The sequence below is a fragment of the Callorhinchus milii genome, unplaced genomic scaffold, assembly GCF_018977255.1.
Source record: "Callorhinchus milii isolate IMCB2004 unplaced genomic scaffold, IMCB_Cmil_1.0 Scaffold9, whole genome shotgun sequence".
Taxonomy (NCBI): domain Eukaryota; kingdom Metazoa; phylum Chordata; class Chondrichthyes; order Chimaeriformes; family Callorhinchidae; genus Callorhinchus; species Callorhinchus milii.
This window is the reverse complement of record NW_024704750.1, coordinates 17,767,678-17,788,845: the sequence shown is the minus strand read 5'-3', so window position 1 is coordinate 17,788,845 and position 21,168 is coordinate 17,767,678. Positions and strand designations below refer to the sequence as shown.

Genomic DNA, 21,168 nt, shown 5'->3' with positions numbered 1-21,168 from the left:
TCATTCCTGTAAACTTCATGCCCTCACGCATTTCCTGTCATTTCTCCAGCCTCAGGTTAAATGGAACCTATCTTTGGAAGCCTAAAGATCCAGGCTGACTTATGCTTGGCATAGCAGCTATTCCGAAAGAGGGGGCAGACATGAGCGGGGGAGGCGAGCAGGCTGACATACTGTCAGTTGGGTTTCTGGTAAAGGAACGCTGGAAAGTGGTGAGTATAAATTTTCGTTGGGTCATATTATAAAAGAGTTACATTTATGGGTTGCAGCTTGTGTCAAATCTTTCTCTTTCTGCTCATCATAGTTTGTACTGAACAATTTGACATTTATTGTTTCAATTTCCTCATCTAAGGAAATGAAGCATTTTTTGGCACTGCAGTACATTTCCCTGTGGACCTTTTGATGTTTTATGAAGCATCTTTTTTAATTTCATCCTTTTGTTGTCGAAAGTAAAACCATTTTAACTGATTTTATTTAAAATACACTGTTGATATGTATGCAAATAAAAACAAATGTTAAATCAGGTAAGTTGAAAAGTCTTGTCCAAATTTACTTGCTCAGAGTAGCTTATATTGTCCAACATTTCATTACTGTACTGTGAATGTTCAGTTGGTTAACTGAATTACAGAATATTAAAGGATATGGGAGGGTGGTGTTCAGTGCAATGAAGTGGAATTGGATGGAGAAAGAACAATTTGCTTATAGTGTCTTTCACATTGGGAGGAAGTGCCAAAGTTCATCATTCAACTTTCTGAGCACCCAAACTGGGGGGAGCGGGGTAGAACATCACTGCAGACTTGATGAGTGAATGGCCCATTTTTTTACTACAGCATTGCATGGTGTACCCTGTTAAATGTTTGTGAACAGATTTGTGATAGTTCAGTCTGAACATTTTTAAAATAGCTGAACTGTGAAGCATTTTTCCATGGAGGATGCAGTATAGCAAAATTGTTAAGTGAAGGAAACTGAGGCTAGATGAGTGGCTAAATGCTTGTGGACACTGGTTCCAAGTACTTTGTGACATAAAGTGAATTTAAACTGACTGCGGCACCATGGAAAAGCAAAATGCTTTAAGTATAAGATTTTTTTTAACAAAAATGTTAAAACATGGTGTCAGCATAGGACTATCTTTTTATTTTTACTCTTCATGTTCCAATGGTGTTCATTATTTTTATATTTCGGTCGCGTTCCTGCAACTGTGCATGGGGCAAACCCAACTGAGTTTACTGGTGGATAGAACAATTCAATAGTTGGGTTGCAGCCACTGACAAACAGTGAAGAATTGTGCCTTTGCCTATTACCAACACTTAAATTAACCATGCAACTCTAATCTGTTCATTGGATTTATTTTCAGTATAGATCTGTTGTAAGGGTAATGTGGAGCTATGATGCTGTATGAAATTCATGTCTATGAGACAGATAGCAATGCATTGTAAAAGATTGCTACTATTCATCCAGACGTTTTCCAACCAATGTGATGCACAAAGCTAGCCACTGGGATCTGCTTGGCTGTGACTCTTCCCACAACATTTTACCACCTTGAAGTGCAATCAATCATTGGCAAAACTCCAGTTGGTTTTCCTTCCACACATCAGTTGCTTGGTCTGTACTTGACAGCCCAACTGAATTCAGCAACCTTCTTGCCCCCATCCCCCAGTCTGAGAAAGGTTTTAGCGTGTATGCCTGAGCATGCTGCTCTTTTAATGAATTTTATCCTTTCATGTGTTATGTTTAATAAATGTTAACGTTAACAATTTAAATTATGAATTTCCAACTTCAACATTTTTTTATTTGACAAGGGTTGGGTGAAATTTTCAATTGCTATAATTAGAAATAATTTTGTGGTATGGAGTGGGTTATCCGAAAGTATGAAGTTGAATGTATTGTATGATGTGGGCAGCGGGTTAATGAAGAATCTGAAGTTCAATTATTTATCCTGTTTGCCTTTGAGCCGTTTATGGAATAGGTACTTGTAGTTGTTTTGTTTTGAGGTTGTAAACTGAAGGAAATACTATATTAAATGGGTTTCTATGATAACTACAGGCAATGTAAAAATTCATTCTAAACTAGCATTTTTAAAAATCAGTAAGCTATTGAAATATTCATAGTTGAAGAATTCCTTTCAGGCCATCATTTGAAAGTCACATTTGCTTAACTTTAGTCTGTTTACAGGGTAATTGTGTTATTTGTCCCAGAATTGGGCCGATCCAACCATAGCACACTATTATCTGCAATAGTGACTGTAGTATTAACATATTTGGTGATTTAATAAGTAATGACTTGGGACTGCAGATGACTGCTTCTGATATCCTCTGGGTCACGAGAGAGGAAATGCATTTTTTTTCTGCCAAATTTCTTATTTTCCCTTCAAGGCATTGATTCTCTCTGGAATAGGGCTCTAGAAATGCTAGCAGCTCCCTAAACCTTATCCCCATTGCCTATCATCAGGACTCCACAGTATCCACTCATTGAATCATCGAATTATACAACACAGAAGGAGGCCATTTGGCCCATCGTGTCTGTGCCGGCCTGTGCCGGTCATTGCTTATGTTTTTTATGCCTTGTATTGTCAACCTGAACATCGTCTCTCATTTATTTCTTCTTTCTCTTTCTTCCACCAAACAAATTCAGTTTTAAGTTTCAATACTATCTGGACACTATGGTTTATTTTCCCTCTTGGCAGTGCAATAGATTAACATTCAACCTTGTGTTTCATTTCATTAGGTAATGCCTTTGACTTGTTCTTCACTTGCCTTCTGATCTTTATGGTCCTTCCGTATACCTACGGTTGATCTTGTGAATTGGGCAAAGAGGCCTTCTTCATCTGTACCGATCTTCATCACCTTATACAAATATAATTTTGTTGTTGAGCTCTTGGTAGGAGATTGTTTTGTTTTTTAAAACAGATGATCCATGGAAACTGAGTGCTAGATTATTTTGAAATTGTTGTTTTAGGATTATTATTCTTTTACTTTGTTAACTAGAATAATTAAAAATGAAACTTTCAGAGGAGGCTAACTGCATTACTAATACTTAAGCAGATGATATTTACATGGAATTGCAAAGATGGAGTATAAAATGGTGGTGTTGGCTTGATGGGCTGAATAGGCAGCTCCTGTTTCTATCGCTAACAATCGTCCCATTTGTGACTATTTGAAAAGCAGGAAGTTTGATAGCTAAGAGTGAGACTTGAATGCTGATTTGTTTTGTGCAATAAGTCTTGCAATTCTGTCTGTTCAGTTCTAAGTCTTAAAAAGCAGCTCAGCAGCCAGGACACTTAGTTTTGTGATGAGAGAAAAACGTTTTCCCCAGTGCTGTTTCTGGGTGGGTGAATAATGCTGCCAAATAACATTGCTGTTAGCAGGATGATTGTACTTCACGTTCGGATTAATGCGCTAATAGAGGACCAAAGGCCCAGGAGACGGAAAAGCATTTTGAAGCCAGCAATATCAGCACACTTTTGAGCTGCTGTCTTGTTATCAAGTTGACTCTAGGCTTTTAGACAGAGAATAGCTGCCACTGTCCTGGGGTTTGTAATTCTTGTAAATATGATGGCTAATGTTGGATTTGTTTTTGGGTCCTAATGGACGAGATGCACCAAAATGTAGCATTATATTTATCGATTTTGACCACGTTTCAAAATCTCCCGCCTGAACCAACAGCCGAAACTAAGTGACGTAATTTACTGGAATCAGGTTTAGTATAATATTTTCATTATTATTATCTCCCTCCCTCTCTTCTCTGTTGTCTTCCAGGTTGGGCAACCCTTTGCCTCTAATTTCGGCGTGTGTATTTTGGCTGCCGCTTCTGACCTGAGCTGTTTCCCCCCAAAAGCCCCCATCCCTGTCCTCTATCCTGCATTACTCCCACTTGGTCGTTCTCTCTTTCCGTCCTCAGCTCCTATCCCCACTTGACCTTCCACAGTCTCCCTCTGCTCCAGTGTGGAAATCCTATGCGGGCTCACTGTGGTCCTCGCCGTTGGCTGTCCAGCAGCAGCCACCCTGACTGCCCCATCCCCCAGGTGACACCTTCCTCCTGACTGAGGCCACACTACCCGGCTAAACCTTCCACCATACCCGACACCATAACCGTTGGTGGTGTGGCTCGACTCCCAAGTCCTCACTCAGGCTATCCCCTTGCTCCTCCAGTTCCTTGCCCTCCTTCGAGCACCTTACCCAGCTCGAGTCTAAATCCCTGACTATCCAGCACCTTGGCCTGCCCTCTCGACATGAAAGGAGTTATACAAATGTAATTTGTTGTTGTTGTTGTTCAGCATACATTTGCACTGCTGGGGAAGCACTGCACTTTTAAGAGATGCCATCCTTCTGACAAGATGTTCAAATAAGATCTGGTCTACCTGTTCTTCAGAGACATTACAAGATCATGTGGTATTATTCAAAAAGAAAAGGGAGATTAGTTTCTCTTAATGTTCTGATCAGCATTGCTATAGATAAAATTTGTTGTGGAACTAGGCATAAATGGTTGCTGTATTTGCCTACAAAAGCAGTTACGACACTTGACAGAAATTGCTGTCTTTGTTGGTATGCAAAAGCACACAGGCCACAAAGGATCATTCTGCAAAAGTATTACGAGCTCATGTGAATAATATTTGCTTACTGATTGATGACTTGTTTGTGGACCCATAGCCTTGGATTAACACCAGATAGGAAGCACAATGGCATTGATTTAGATTAAGATATCCTGTCATGGAGGGATGCTTCAGTCTTGTCATCTCTGAAGCCAGACTGGAACTAATTGGAGGGCAAACCCTCTGCCAGGCACCATCTTAGGCAGATCTCCTTATCATCATGTTGGTAGGGGCATGAAACAAGCAGCTTTATTCTTCATTTTTGCCCTGCATTTCATAAAAGAACAATGTGAATGTACTAAAATATCTAGTACAAATGGTCTGAATAAAACTCCCAATATTTCAAGGCAGCAGTATCCACAAGATAACCCTTGTGCAAGTTACTTTTGATGACAGTTTTACCCCATATATTGGTGTCAGAAAACCAGGATAGGATTTTCAACTTTAAATGCTATTTCTAAACTGTTTCTACTACTTTGGGAAGTTCTGCTGTGTGAAAAGTCATCTAAATCAGCTGCAAGGACTAATATTAGAGCAGCAAGAAGTTGTTTTGTTATGCAATTTTCCACATGCTCAAGTTATGACAACTTGTATCTACCAATAATTTGTCCGTGGAACTTACATGTGATAAAACATTCCCTTCCAAGAACAACTGGTATGTAATGTAATCCAGTACATGTGCTGATTACAATGCTAAATTAATCTCTTTTAAAAATTGGAACTTGCTTGAAATTATCACCAAAGGTTGTCAAAAGGTGAACAACCAATGCAGCAGTTTCTTTTTGGATGATCATCTTTGCTCTTCCAATTATTATGTGAGCAATAGTGTTTCTTTCACCGGTTGCCTGATACTGGTGCTGATGGCATATATTGTGATTTTGTATTCCTGCAGGATTTATATAGATGATGACACCAGGAACTGAGATGGAGTTTAAGAAAAGGGGAGCAGGCATCAGAAGTGGGTTATAATCTAGACTCTGCAGAAGGAGAGTTGATTGCATTGGGAGGGTGGTGATATCCTCTGCTCCACATCGCATTACCTACACCTGGAGTTACCCTTCAGAATATGCAGGATTGAACTCCAGAGGCTTCCAACAGGTTGCTGTTCACAAGATTTGAAGAAGGGCATTCGCCCACCAAATATATAGTCAATTCACTTTATGGTATATTCTGTGAAGCACTTTGAGATGTTTCAACAACATAAGGCGCGATATCAAATGCGTGGATTATTATTAAGATAGAAAGCTGATTTAGACTGAGGGTACACCATGCTTTATAATTATTTCGTATTAAGGTTCACAAAAATTTGAAAGCATGTTCAATGGCCGTTGTATAATTGGAGCAAGACGCAAGTAAGGCTGGATATCCCTATCAATCTGATGTACTTGTTACTGTGCTGCCTCTGCATTTGTTGAGGGTCAACTCATTGGGTTTATATTGTGTTTAATCAGCACATAAATCCTCTCTCTGTAAAGAAACAGATCTTCATATCTGTATACTTAACATGCAGCTTCCTTTGAACTTTAGAGATCGTCAATGAATATTAAAGTTGTCAATACCTAGAATTTGCTGTTCCCCATACTCTGTTTTCTCAGTATATCCTCACTTGTACTTGCATCATCAGATTGTTGGCCTGAGATTTTCCTTAGAGTGAAGGGTACTGTTGGTATATATGTAGTACAATTTTAGATGAATGTTCCTGTAAATAAAGTGAGGCATATTAGTGCTGAGTAGTAGAACACTTTGGGGTACCAAGTATCCCCAAATCAAATACTTATAGATTCAATAAGAGGAATGTACAGGCCATTGCAGTCCATCTGCCAATCCCAAAATAAAAAGATACACTATCTTTCCTGTTTCTTTGCCAAATAGCTATCTGATCCCTCATGAATTTGCTGAGACAATCTGTTTCCAGCACCTCCCTGATAGTCCATGTCATACTTTCTTCATGGTTTCTTCACCAGTTCAATTTAAAATGGGTGTTCATCTTTCCCCATCTGAGGTTGAATGCGTGAGTCAGATGCAGACTAACGTCTCTTAGTTTGTTGCACGAATTTGCTTTTAACACAGCCGAAAAAGAGCCGTCTTATTTTACCAGTGGGATTACCAGCTTGTCGCAGTCAAGATTGTTTCATCTAAATGTGTGGGCTGGAATCAATTTGTCTTAGTGTTTCTGGCTAGCCATAAGGTGCATTTACTTTTTTTAAAAAAGTCTAAAGTTACAAGTCCATTTCACCAGAGAATGATTGCTTAAATTGCTGTGTAGCTTGGCTTGATGTCTGATATATGGAGACGAGAACGCTGACTTTCCAGCATCTGTTGTTTGTAGTAAAATGTAGCATCTGAAAATGGACATCTTATATATAAAATGCCATTCATTCCATAGAGAGCAACAGATGGTGTTTTGCAAGGGTGTATAGCACACTCCACAGGTGTGGATGATGTTGCAAACCACATCTATGTGACGCTTCACAAATTACATTGCAAGACACTAATGCAATTCAGTAATTCATTTAAAAAATGGTAAAATTCAAAACAATCCATACTCGTCAGAAGTAGCTGATAAAAAGGCTAAATATTCAAGATACAGTAAAATTTGCATAGGTCTGATCTATATAAATCATATAATTGCCGAAGTCATATCTACCCAGGTCCCGTTCAAGAGTTTACATTCTGTGCAAATTTGACATAGCTCATAGTTTGCATAATTCATATTAAATATCTGGTCCCAACTGATACGACTTATGTGAAGTTTACTGTACTAGCTTTCTAAAGGGACTTCAGGAAAGTATTTTAAAAAGGAACAATATAAATATGTACAGGAAAGAGCATTGAATTAGGAATGGGACACGATGACTTCAGTGGAGGAGGCAGCAGAGGCATATACTTGATGGGTAAATGACGTTCTGATTAAAATATTAAAAGAATATAAATGCAGGTTGTTGTTGGATGAATCAGTTCTAAAGAAAAAAAATCAATGTTAATCTTGAATTCCTCTTTCTGCTCTTTTTGTATCTCCCATTTTAAGACCCAGCCTGAATAAGTTTACAAAATGCTAGGTATTACAGTTAAAAGTGTGAAGAATAGAAGATCAGCACTCTCCTTGGTCATTGCTATTTGCTAAGAGCTTTTGCTGCTAACGTGTAGTCACACTGTACTCTTAGAACTTACTGACATTACAAAATTCATGTCATGGGTAACTTGGCAGTAAGTTCAACAACTTGCATTTATATAACACCCTTCACGCCAGTCGGTGTCTCGGAGCGCTTGTTCAGAATTGAAACCTAATGCCCTGTAGATTTCCAGTTTTTCAGCACCAGAAGAATTTTGCCAATAGCAAAGCCCCATTTATAGAGGGCAATTTTAGAACAGATATTAAGAAGTATATCTTAATAACAATGATAATCCTTGCATTTGATATTGCGCCTTATCAGATGGTAGTCATTAAGTAATTAAGTCAATTCCACTGTTAGGTTCAGTTTTCTCTTCAAAATATTCTTAAAATGTCTCAAATATTTAAGACTAAATTAAAGAACTTATTTTCCGTGCAGCAAGCTGGAGATTACTAATAAAACGGTGTTATAGCTGTTATTTAAACTTTTTCCACTTAAACTTTTTCTGAACTTTCTTTAACAGTGTGGCTGTTTGCCTTTAGTGGATTTTCTGAAAGCTTTTCCTACAGGTTTCTGTAATGTCAATCATAATAATGGTGCCCATGTACAGAGTAGTAAAACATAAGCTGGGGCATCATTTGTTATCCTTGAAGTAAATTCTCTAGAGTTCTGAATACTTGAGATTTTAAATACAAAATCTTGCTCTTTCTAATGCAGAAGTCAGTGTTGTAACCTTTAATTTTGTTACCTTTTAACCTAGTAACCTTTTATTTTGTTCTCTACATGTCTGCATTTCAGCAACAAATGCCAGAAAATCTAGATTAATTTTAGTGAATTTTCTTATATAGGTCTGTTCCTCTTGTATTGCTGAATAAAACAATTGCCACAATACTAAAATGACTTCCAATTCTTTGAGAATAAATGGCTTTCATTTTCCTTTTTTCCCCCATTTGTCCCAAACCACATTACAGATGCATGGGTAACACCTGCATTTCAGTGTTTGGGATTAGATTTTTTTTCCTCTGTTTTGTGATGTATGTTCTCTGTACATTTTTTTGAACGCGGGCCAAGAATAACTTGGGATACCAATGTAGTAGAATAATGAATTTTGAATAGATGGAATATGCTTGATGACAGCAACAGCTCCAGCAGGCTGACCACCCAAATCAATTTAATTTCTCTTACTTGAAAACTCCCAGTCTTTTAGGGTCCCATTACACCCCCAGCCCCCTCCCCAAAAAGCATGGGTTTCATCAGACAGTTCCCAATATCAAGGATAGAGAAAGGTATAGGTGGGAAGGAGGTGTAGTGAAGCATGAATCACCCTGGGTTACTGTTCATACAGTTCAGTTAATAGCTTAAACAGAGACAGAAATCAAAATCAAAATGTATCCTGTTTTTGAGCATTAACTCTGTGCTCTGAATTAAGAGCAGTCTGTAAAGTGGGGAGTAAACCCTCATTACAAAGAGAATAATAGATGTGAACATTTGTTTTTCTGTGGCTTTCAAATAGTTTCGAAGAGTCAGTCATGTAACATCAGTGTTTTAATTGAGTCAAAAAAGGCCATGAAAAGGATCTATTGTTGCAGAAAATGCTTTCCAGTGATCCCTCCCCCATAGTAAAAATTACTTCAATTCAACACAGACATTTTCAACATTGGACAGAATTGCTACTGAAACCAGCATTTGTTGAGTCCTTGCTAGAGTGGGAAATAATACCCAGAGTCATAGCAGGTTCATTTTCTATGCTGGTGTCTTGTTCCAGGCATCTGCTGAGGATTTTGCAGGCATCTGCTAACCTGCTGTATGTAACACGTTTAGCCAACTCACAGCTGGAGTGGCCAACTGCGGATTGCTGTATACCTCCCTGTGGCCCAAACAACAAAGGCAACGCTGAGATTTAGCAGGTTGTTGTTCTTGGGGTAATTCGTTGCCTTTATTTGAAACAGTTTGTAAGTGTCATTAATTACACATTTTAGAACAGGGATGAGTTTTGCTCAATATGTAACCAGTTAGATTATTTATATTGCTCCCAAGATCCACCATTCATAAACAACAACAACAAATTGCATTTGTAAAGCGCCTTTCACTTCGGGAGGATGTCCCAAGGCGCTGGACAGACAGAGTTACGGACCTGAGCTGAGGGTCGGGGTGGGGGAGGGTGGAGGGCAGGGGGGGGGAGCAGGGAGATCGAAAGCACGGTCGAAAAAGAGGGTCTTGAGGTGGATCTTGAAAGTGGCAAGGGAGGGGACGAGACCGAGGGACTGCGGGATGGAGTTGGCCCGAACGGTTGTTTCCTCAGATAGCTGCACAAGCAGCCATTAGTAAAGTACGATCATCTGTAGCATTCTGCTGAATGCTAGAAGTGATTGAATTCACATTTCAATCAGCTGTCAAAAGTGGGAGTTCGCACTGCCCTAGTTGATGCAGATGTATCTGTAACCCTTGTCCCTTCAGATAAAGATCCCCAGGGGAAATATCCCTTGCTGAGAAAGAATTGTCTGTTGGGAGACATCTCTAGAAAGAAGGCAGATTGGAAAGATGAGAAACCTGATCTTGATGGCATTTCTGGCAGCAATGTGTGAAAGCAACAACTCCCAAAGGTTCAGCACTGAGTCAGCTTTGTGCTGAACTTCATCCACTTGAAATGATTAGAGTAATAAAAATCCTTGCATTTGCATTTTAATTTCCTAAAGAGCCAAACATCAATGTGTCCCAAGTGCTTTACAGTAATTACTGTTAAGTGAAGTGACTGTGTAGTTTTGGTCAGTTTGCATACAGCCATGTCTCACCAACAGCCAGTGGATAAATGATCAATTTGTTAGCCAGGATATTGGGAGAAACGCCCTTCTCTTTTCAAATTGTGAGAGTAATTTTGTTGCACATAATGCAAATGTATTGTGGTAGTTCAGTGAAGAGACTATGTCTACCTCGGAAGGGGTGGGGTGAAGGCAGTGTCAGCACTTATTCACAAAGCTAGAATGGGAGGAGAAAGTAGATGTCAATGAGGAACTGTGGGTCAACCAGGGTAGTTGGGTGTGAGCAAGCATTATGAGAATACACAGACATATGGCAAAGTCATCATTTTGTGCTCGGTGGTAAGCAAATATGTTTATGCTTCAGTAAGTGTAAATTTAACTTTTGCTTTCCAAACTCATCCTGAGCTCTTTGCGACATGAACATAAACAGTGAAATTCCATCCGACGAAAACACCAGACTCGTTGGGAAGACTCTTTGATGGTCATACCCATATTTAGAAGTATCTCAGTTGATTTTTTGGGTGTAATATTCCTCAGTCTATGTGCTTAATCTCAGAATGTTATTATTTTGGCCACTTTAACTTTCGGCAACTAATTTACTGCATATGCCACACACTAGCTTTCCATTTAGACTGCACAACCACATGAACAAATTCACCATTCATTCTGTCCATTATTATTATATTCATCTTCGATATGCAGTTCTCTGAAACCAGCTGAATTCTCCTTTACAGCCACAGATTTTTCTTAGTTTGTTTCGTTGAAAAGAGCGAAATAAATTGTTACCACTAAATGTATGTCTAAGCTGGACAGGCACACTCGATTTCCCAGCAGTGAGTGTGTTTTTTTACAATTGTGCTGCATGGTTAGGCGCATCACCGGCTGCTTTGGGAATGTAGAAAGGAGATGCCAGCAGCAATGGGCTGAGCATAATCAGGATCAGCGGCAGCAGGCTATAAGCATAATAAGGATCAGCAGCAGCAGGCTAAGTGGGAGACACTGTGTGAAACCAGACCTCACACTAAGCCTGACCCTGTGTAATTGAAACAGATCACCTGGTAGGAATAAGAAAGTATTTAAGACATTATTGAATGTGCATTTTTGTTCCTTGGATATCGTTTTCCCTTCCACCTCAAAGCAATAAATGCATATTACTTTCTCTCTGTGCAGAAGGATTAAAATATAGAGCAAGTATTTTTGTTGAGTTAATGAAATGTTTTTCAGTTTACCAATAGCTTTAATTCTAACAAAAATAACAATTTATTTCTGCTAGCGTTGGAGAAGGGGAGGAGGCTAATTCAGCATAGACCTGTTTACATGCTGTAAAACCTGCAGTCTTTCGTATGCTTAGTCCAACACCAGGCACCTTTGCCCACTTGGAGGAAGATCAGTCCATTTGTTTTCAATGTCTAACCACTTTCCTCCTGCATTTCTAATGTCTGAGTCTGCTCGAGTCAAAACACTGTTTTCATGGTCAAGGGTCAGTATTTAGGACCATTGCTTTTTTTTAAAATATAAATGACCTGGACTTGGGTATAGAGAGCAAAATTTTAAAGTTTGCCTATGACACAAAACCTGGAAATGTAGTAAACAGTGAGCAGGATAGTAGCAGAAATGAGGGGAGAAGAGAGCATTCTTTATTCAGAGAGTTGTTACGGTCTGGAAGGCACTGCACTAAAAGGTGATGGAAGCAGATTCGATAACATCTTTCAAAAGGGAATTAGATGGGTACTTAAAAAAAAGACTGCTTATGAAAAATATGAAACTGTTGTAATTTCTGCTTATTCGGCTAATTTTAATGGTTTAGGCCTAATTCTTGTTTTTATTAATTACAGCTGAAAAAGATTGGCGGTGGAGGCTTTGGGGAAATCTACGAAGCTCTAGACCCATTGATCCGGGAAAATGTAGCCCTAAAAGTGGAGTCAGCCCAGCAACCAAAACAGGTTCTCAAAATGGAAGTTGCTGTCCTGAAGAAACTACAAGGTGAGTTCATAGTCTTCTATTTATAAGATGTTCACTCTTGAATAATGGTTAAGTATGGATTCCCTCTACAAACAAGCCTGAATTTTTGTAGCTTGTATATGGCAGCAAACTAAGCGTTAACAATCTACTGCTGGCTGCATTATGTAGTCTAGATACTGTACCGTTATTGATGAAGAATTGAATATGTTGGTTTTGAAAAAAGTCAGGGACAAAAGCAGCTATTGGAAAATGAAAAGCATTATGTAATAGCTATAAATAAGCTTGATGTGCATTATTGGCAAATTGTGCATTATGGGATTAGTTCATGCAATTGGATTGGCCTTGTTACAAGTGATGTGGTTTTCTCCAATAATCTTTCATTTCTTATATGTAGGCAATATGTTCCCGGGCATTAGTAAAGTGCTAGTATCCCAAAATAGTCACCTGAAGCAAGATGATAAGGCTTGCCTACGCTTTACTGCTTTATGTGCTTGATTGCAAAGAGGCGTGGTTATAAACCTAGGTCCATGTTCTCCTTTTACTCAGTTTGCTGTAAATGGTAACAGTATTGATGAAGTTACAATTATGGGATTTAGCTTTGAGTCCATAGTTAAATACAGATGGAAAATTGCTTTGTGTATTATTTGAAGTAACAATAATACACCATTATTTTAAATGCTTGATTAGAGGTAACACCCTTGACGATGGAACTAGTTTAATATTTATCTAGTAGTTTGATCCAATTAAGTAACAGATACTCAAAATTTTGGATATCTTACGATCAGTCTGTTTGTTGACTTTTTTGCAAAGCTACTGAACATTGCTTTATTCTGAAGGGCATCTGGCAAGAAGGTTGCTGGTTTATCTCTATAATAAGCACTTGGGTCTGCTGAGATCAGATTTTCAGCTGTTCAGTATGTGGCCATGAAAGCGTTTTTCCATCCATGATATGTGGTTAGTTTGCATCTACCATTTCATTTCTGGAACATTGACCTATCTGAGCTGCCAACGTACTCTCTCTCCTGAATTGTGTTACTGCTCCCTATCGTAATCTCTTTAAAAATATTGGTGAGGGAAGAGTCTCCCATTCCTTTGCCCGTAAAGGGCTGAAGTTCTGTTTTAGTCCCCTGTTCACTGAGGACAATGTATATTGGAATTTTTTCCAGCATTGGCTGGATTTCCTTTTTTAGGGAGGTAGAAGGGGGAGAGAGAATGTGACCATGGAGATGAGAGCTACCGTGTAGAAATTAAGTATTGCACATCTGCGTGCTTCATCTTATAACATTTCTGTCAACACTATTAATATTCTGAGTTGAAGTTCATAACTTAGTCTGAATATAAAGAGGAAAATGGGAGAATGAAGCTTTTTTTTAAAAAAAGTGTAGAACTGTAGACATGTATACTTCAGTGTTGAATTAACTTATTATGATAAATGAATTTACATTATAAATACTGAGAAGGTCACTTAAGTGCATGTCCAATTTGAAATTTAACTAAAAAGGCTTAAGACCCAAGGGATTGACAACCTTGCACGGAATGATTGGCAAAGCTTTTAAGGCCGAAAGCTAAAATGACCATTGTAATTGTAGGCTCTGGCATATTCTCACACAATAGAAGGGTTCCGAGGGGCTTTGTAGTTGCATATAAGATTATGCAGAACTAAATCACTCAACACTTATACTGCTGAGGTTCTCCTGCAGTAGAATGTGGTTTCAAGAATTTGCCTTATTAAAAACAATCGGTTTGAATTGATCAATGGATCATGTGCCGATTGTGGTGAATGTGAATTGACGGCTAATCAAGGGCATTTTAATAAAAGCAAAACTTCTATGCTCTCTGACAGACTAAAACCCACTCCTCGTTTCCTATATAAACTTCTAGGTTTTACAGTTTTCTCTGAGGTGATAGAACTTTCAAGATCTCACATTTTTCATTATTCGAGACGCTAACCTTAGGAGTCCTGTAGCTCAGTGGTGAGAGCAGTCGCCTCGCAGTCGAGAGACCCAGGTTCGATTCATGGCAGGCGAAACCTTGGGCAAGTTTCCTTACTCCACACACCTGATAATAATCCCTCAAGAAAAAAATACAATAATAATTTGGTCACTCAATCCACGACTGTTTGTGGGACACTGCTGTGTGCACTTGGCTGCCACGTTTCGCCCACAAAATATGCAGTCAATTCACTTTACAGTGTATTCTGTGAAACGCTTAGAAGCGTCTTGAAGACGTGATTAGGCGCTATATCAAATGCAAGGATTATATTATAACCAAATAACAACAAATTGCATTTATATAGCGTGTTTACGTCGGGAGGACGTTTCATATAACCCTATTCTTTCCTCTAACCATAGATGGTTACCCCAAACACTAACCTTTCTTACTGTACCAAATTTCTGCATTTTACACACTTGTACAAATCCAGTTGTATTGATTCTCTTTATCACTCTCTTTCCCTCTCTTTCTCACTTTCCTTCTTACTATAGTGAATTCCAAAGCCTCCACATGGCTTCTACTCGTGCTGCGCAGGGAGGCTGGATCAGAGATGCTAAAATGCAATAATAGCTGAAACTGTTTCTATTACACTGATGTCGCCACATCTGGTGGATATCCTCCTTCAAGTGGCGCTCAGTATGACAACCTGGATGAGATCAACTGTTTGGGGGTTGGGGGGTGGTTTATCAACACAAGTGGCATTTGAACCTCACATTTAGCACTGATATTTTTCATTAATTTCTCCCCTCTCCCTCTCCTGTCATATCTGTTTCTTTCCAAAACTCTGTGTATCTTATCAGTCGAAAAATGCTGGGTAGGAGAATGTACCATTGGAACATAGGAAATTAGGAACAACAGAAGTCCTTCGAGCCAGCTGCACCACAGAGGACCCATGTACTACAATCTTGCCATTCTGCCGTATCCCATAATATTTTGATTCTCCAAATACAATCGGACCCCGCTATATCATTAACGTTTGATTCCATATAATTGGACCCTGTGTTATCTGTAAAATAAAATGGCTGTTAGTTCTGCTTCCAGGTTGCCATTGATCTTGCTGCTTCTCAAACGCTTGCTAGATCAGCCCTTTCTGACGTATCGGCTGGCATCCCGTCTGTATGCAAAAGAAAGCAGCCAGTCAGTGCTGGAAGTAGTCTCAGAGTGGACCTGATAAGAAGTGTATAAGATTTTAAATCGAATTTAAAAAAAAAGGTATTTTAAGATGATGATGATCCTTTCAGCTCGGGTCCAAAACCTCTGATCGTCCAGCGCCCTGGGACGTCTTTCCGACGTGTAAGGCACTATACAAGTGTAAATTGTTATTGTTGCTGTGCATGATTCCTGGATGGCCTAACTGAAATCAGAAACCTGTTCTCTCCATCTGAAATCTAAATTAGATTATGAAACCGTCCAATTTTAAACCATTTTGAATGCTTTGGTCACTTATTTACATTTTTGGTTCCTTGGTGACTGATGTACATAAAATCAATGTTAATATTGGCACTTAATTGATAAGTGCACAGCAGACAAATCATAGGAATCAATAATGTTTCTTATGTTTCTTAGCTGAATGATTGAGAGCTACGGTGCAAATAAGGCTGCAGTAGTTATAACAAAGACAAAGGCTGATTAACCTGTTAAGCTTATGGCATGCCCGCCATAGATCATTTTGAATAGCTTTATTGACGATACGATTAAATTAGGTGAGAGCTTATTCAAAGCAGGAGGCTGCACAGATTTAACTTTATTAAATTCAAATGAGCTTTCTTTGAGACATGGTATTATGGAGTCCTGGGTAGCGAATGGTTAGCACACTCGCCTCGCAAGCGAGAGGACCCAGGTTTGATTCCTGGACAGGGCGAAGCCTTAGGCAGTTTCCTTACTCCATACGCGTCTGTATACGTAGCAGTAAGTCGGAACGCGGTTGTTAGTCGATTGGCAGATCGCTTTCAGGGGGTAATAGTCCCTCCAAAAAATAAATAAATAAATTTTGTCACTCAATCCATGACTGTTTGTTCACTCAATCCATCAATCAGTGATGACTTCTTTCAATCGACAGTGACCAAATCTTCTTTGGACTGTGTTCACAGTCTCTATCTAATTCGCTTCCCCTCCATACATTCTACTGATTCTATTACCATAGCCAGCAGAAGTCGCCAGAATTATTTGAATATATCTGCTTGGGGCACTACAGTAATGACTTCTTCAGGCTTAAGTCTCCTGTGCCAGTTGAACTGAAAGACCTGGCAGCTATCACAAGTAGTCAAAAAAAAATACTGCATCTAAAAGGTATTACAACTAAAAGGCCAGACTCCACTGGCTCCCTATCCTTCAGAGGATCCAATTAAAGATCCTGGTCCTCAGGTACAAAGCCCTCCATGGCCTCGCCCCACCCTACCTCTGCGACCTCCTAACCCCCACCAACCCGCCCGTTCCTGCCGCTCAGCTGGCTCTAGCCTGCTCCACGTCCCCCGACCTACCCACCCCACCATTGTCGGGAGAGCCTTCAGCCACTCTGCCCCCAACCTCTGGAATTCCATCCCCAGTCACTCTGCCTTGCCCCCTCCTTAGCCTCCTTCAAGTACCGCCTCAAGACCCTCCTCTTCGACCATGCCATCGGTCATCCCATTTCCCCTCCCCTCCCTTACCTCCCAACCCCAGCTCGGGTCTGAAATGCTGTAATCTGTCCAGTGCCTTGGGATGTCCTCCCGACGTGAAAGGCGCTATACAAATGTAATCTTGTTGTTGTTAAATCACGGGTGAAAAAAATATTAAGTATCTGGGCTTTATTCTCTGGTTCCAGAAATGTGATGTTGCCCCTAAGGTTTGAATGCTTTTCCAGAGCATTGTGGATGCAGAGATGAACCTGGTTTTATTAGAATGTATTGCATAGCCATCTGTTCTTTCCATCTCTTGGTAGTCGACGGCTATTTCCGTGGGAGTTAGCAGATGTTTGGTGGGTGTGTAATTGGACCTATGTATATGACTATACATGTGTTGAAACAAAGTATTATCTGAAAGCAGCTTTAGATACCAACCTTCACCAAGCTTTATCTCACTTAAGCTTTACATTGGCTTGTATCTGCAACTTGTGTCCTTGTTCATGGAAAAGGATATTAAATCTAATGGGTGGCTGCTCTATATCTGACCTATACAGAGTAAAATAAATTTTGTATAAAATATCTTCTATCCCTGAGATTTTATGTCATGCTGAATGGCATCAACATAAGGTATTGCAGGTGCCTTTTTTTTCTTCAAAACAAATTCTTTAGAAGTCTTGTGCCTTACTAAAGCAATGTGTATGTGCCAGGATCCTTGGCTGTTACCAAGATGCAGGCTGCATTCCAATAGTTGCACCAATTGATGAATAGAAGGTACAAGTAGAAATTGCAACAATTTCTTGTGCTGTTTTAATAATAATCCTTGCATTTGATTTAGTGTCTTCTCTTTTCAATGGGATCTTTTAACGTCCACCTGAACAGGTTGTTGGGACTTTGGTTTAACATAATAATAATAATAATTGCATTTGATATAGTGTCTTATCATGTCTTCAGGACCTCTCAAAGCACTTCACAGAATATACTGCAAAGTGAATTGACTGTATATTTGTGGGCGAAACGCGGCAGCCAATTGCGCACAGCAGTGTCCCACAAGCAATTGTGGATTGAAGTGACCAATTTATTATTTTTTTCTTGATGGATTATTATCAGGTGTTAGGAGTAAGGAAACTTGCCGAAGGTTTCGTCCTGCCAGGAATCAAACCCAGGTTTCTCGCTTGCAAGGCGACTGCTCTAACCACTGAGCTACAGGACTCCGATCTCCTCCTTCTATCAGCGAAGTCTATGCTGACACTCTAATCAAAACTGCTGGGGGAGTGCTGTATTGTTGGAGTTGCCGTCCATTGATGAATTATAAAATCGAGCCAGACTGATACCATTTATTTATAAAGTTAATAAAGCTTTACATTTGGCTAAAATAAAACGTAAAGGATGACGTTGTGGATGCAGAGATGAACCCGATTTTCGAAGCATTTATTACAGAAGCCATCTGTTCTTTCCATCTCTTGGTAGTCAATGGCTATTGACTAATCTCAGCTGTTAACTAATTGACTGCATCTCAACAATAAGATTCTTACTGGAGATACAGGATGTGCTGTTGAATTGAACTCAGTTAAAATATTCCATTGAATATTTCGGCATGGAAATGGGCCATTCAGCTTACTAACCTGTCCCAATGTCTGAGGCTTCATCCCTATTGTTTCCCACTGCTATATCCATATTTTCCCTTCTCCTTCGTGTGTGTATTAAATTTCCTCTTATGCTCCAAGAATCATGCAATGCAGCAGGTTTGTTTTCTGGCATAAATAGGTCAAGTCAAGATGTCTCGATTCAGTCAGAGAAGAATTTGACTGTTGGTCAGTAGTTTGTACTTTGTGCCACTTGATCATCTTCAACTGACATCATTGTATTTCTTGCAGAGTGAGTGTCGTGCCAAGACTTGTAAAGGTCCGGGACACCTGAATACTTTGAAGCCAACATTGGCTTTCATTATCTTAAACACTGGAAAGACTGCAAATTCTTGAGCTTGATTGTGAATAAATGGAAGCCTACCTGATTTTACTGCATTCATCATGTCTCTCTTCCCTCCCACCTTCCACGCTCCATCTGCCAGATGCTGACATTAGTTGGTGCACTTGTTAGCTGATTTTAGCTAACTCAGCACAGACCAGCGATTAACCACACTTTAATGACGAGACTACCCCCTAGTCCTTACATTTGATAGAACTCCTTACCATGTCATCGAGATTTCTCAAAGCTTTCGCATTGTGTACTGTAAAGTGATTTTGACTGTATTCTGTGGGTGAAACATGTTGCTTATACAGTGCTGTGCATCTTGTGATTGGTATCATCATTTTAAATTGTAGCCAGATTGAATATTAAGAACAAAAAAAACTCCCCCCACGGCCTCCATGCACAGATTGCAGCTTTCAGAATTTACTTGGATTTTCTTTAAATGGGACTGAAAATGTCTCCCATTTGGAAAAAAAAGCGTTCCTTAGGGTTGATGCTAAAACTATTGGTAAAGAGTTCTCATTGAGATGGCTTTATTGCTTGATGCTGCATTATAACTAATTACCCTGCAATTTGGTAATCTCTCTGGAGTTGCCCAAGTTCATTAACATTTTTTGTCTGGGTTCTAATACATTATGATGCATTCTTTCCCTGCCTTGTAGTAGAAGCCTTGTTGAACACAGTGAATATAATCTTCCACAGTAAGCAGATTACACCCTTGAGTCCTAAAATAACATTCTGCGCTCAGTCTTTCATCATAATGCAGTCAGCACTGATATTTTATTAAAACTTCAAAGAACACTCTGAAATGATTGAATTAGGAACTGAAGAGGGCCATTCCATCATCAAGTCCGTTCTGCCACATTCCTGGCCTGTGTACCACAACATCTTCTAAGTAGGAACAGAGGAAGGCCATTGCCTCATTGCGCCAAAGTCATTGCTGCATTAATTTAAAAGAGGGTCATTCAGTGTACAGTAGTCATATTTGATTTTACAATTGCCCTGTTTACATCATGAGTTCTAATTTGAATGAAATAATTATTTTTCTATTCTATACAAAATGGTAACAGGAAGTTGACACAATCCTTGCAGTAAAATTTTAATTTTTTTTACCATCAACATGTTGTTCTAAAAAGATTAGGAAATCTTTGAAAATTAACTTTAGGCATTTTTTATAATGTGTGCCATTATAGATATGCAAGCTGTTATGTAGGATAGTCAATGTGTGACTATTTAGTGAAACTGGATTGTTTTATCAGTTGAACCCTAAGGTTAGATAATGCTTGTAAATCATAGTGAACGACTGATGTGTGTCATACTGAGTTGTCTAAACTAACCTTGTTATAATCTATAGTGGAATCTGCATTTGCCGGACTCTGGATGTCGGGTAAATCAAACAAAATGCTCAGCCCTGATTCATTTGTGTTCTTACCCGTTTTAAGTATGCCAGTTGGTTTGGCCAAAAATCCATTTACTCTGGGCAAAATGCTGTGCTGATCGCTCCTGAAAACAGCCTTGTTTTCTCTCATTTGGGCCTTCTGTGTTACCAGATGCTGCATTGGGCCACAAAGGACTTGATGTATATATTATTGTTAGATATTATTATATGCCATTGGTGGGAATGGTATTTTGCTGGGTGGGAATGGTATTTTGGCTAACCTTGGATAAACCTGAGCCGAACTTTTGTTTCCACTTTTAAAATTGAGCAATTTCTTTACACCCCATTTTAATAAGGTTAACGTGTAGGAATTGAAAAGATTTTCTCCTTTTTTAAAATCAGATTTCAGATAGTTTAATGTGTTGAAAAGATCCGAGTGTGAGAAAGAGGGTCTAATGTAGTGAAGACCTCTTGAGTAATACAAAGTGATTGAAACATTTTCCACTTTCTAATTTGAAATTGTCTGAATTTCTGCAGGCCTGTCTCTATAGACTGCTGTCTATATAGCCGGTGAATGTTTATGCATAATCACATTTGTAATGTAGACTGATGTCTCCTGGCATTTTCCTTGCAGAAAGTCCGATAAATACGATTACAATTGAAGATTTATTGGTGCCAACTGCTACATGAATCTGCAATCCTCCTGGATTTAAAAGGCATCTCCAATTATACTGCAGTGAGATTCAGTTCATCGCTCAGCCTTGTTTTCTCTCTTGAGTAGGTTTACTGAATTGGCACAGTTTTGTTC

At 39.2% G+C, this 21,168-nt stretch overlaps 1 protein-coding gene across 2 annotated transcripts in view; it reads left to right on the top strand.

Moving 5' to 3' along the window:
- The window catches only part of LOC103178472 (tau-tubulin kinase 2), an 87,310-nt gene that overhangs the window by 8,909 nt on the left and 57,233 nt on the right, over positions 1–21,168 (top strand). For both annotated transcript variants that reach the window (XM_042337995.1, XM_042337994.1), the window contains exons 2-3: positions 50–209; positions 12,293–12,440. In XM_042337995.1, coding sequence (XP_042193929.1) covers positions 102–209; positions 12,293–12,440 — 256 coding nt within the window. In that variant the 5' untranslated portion in view covers positions 50–101. The remainder of the gene's footprint in view (positions 1–49; positions 210–12,292; positions 12,441–21,168) is intronic.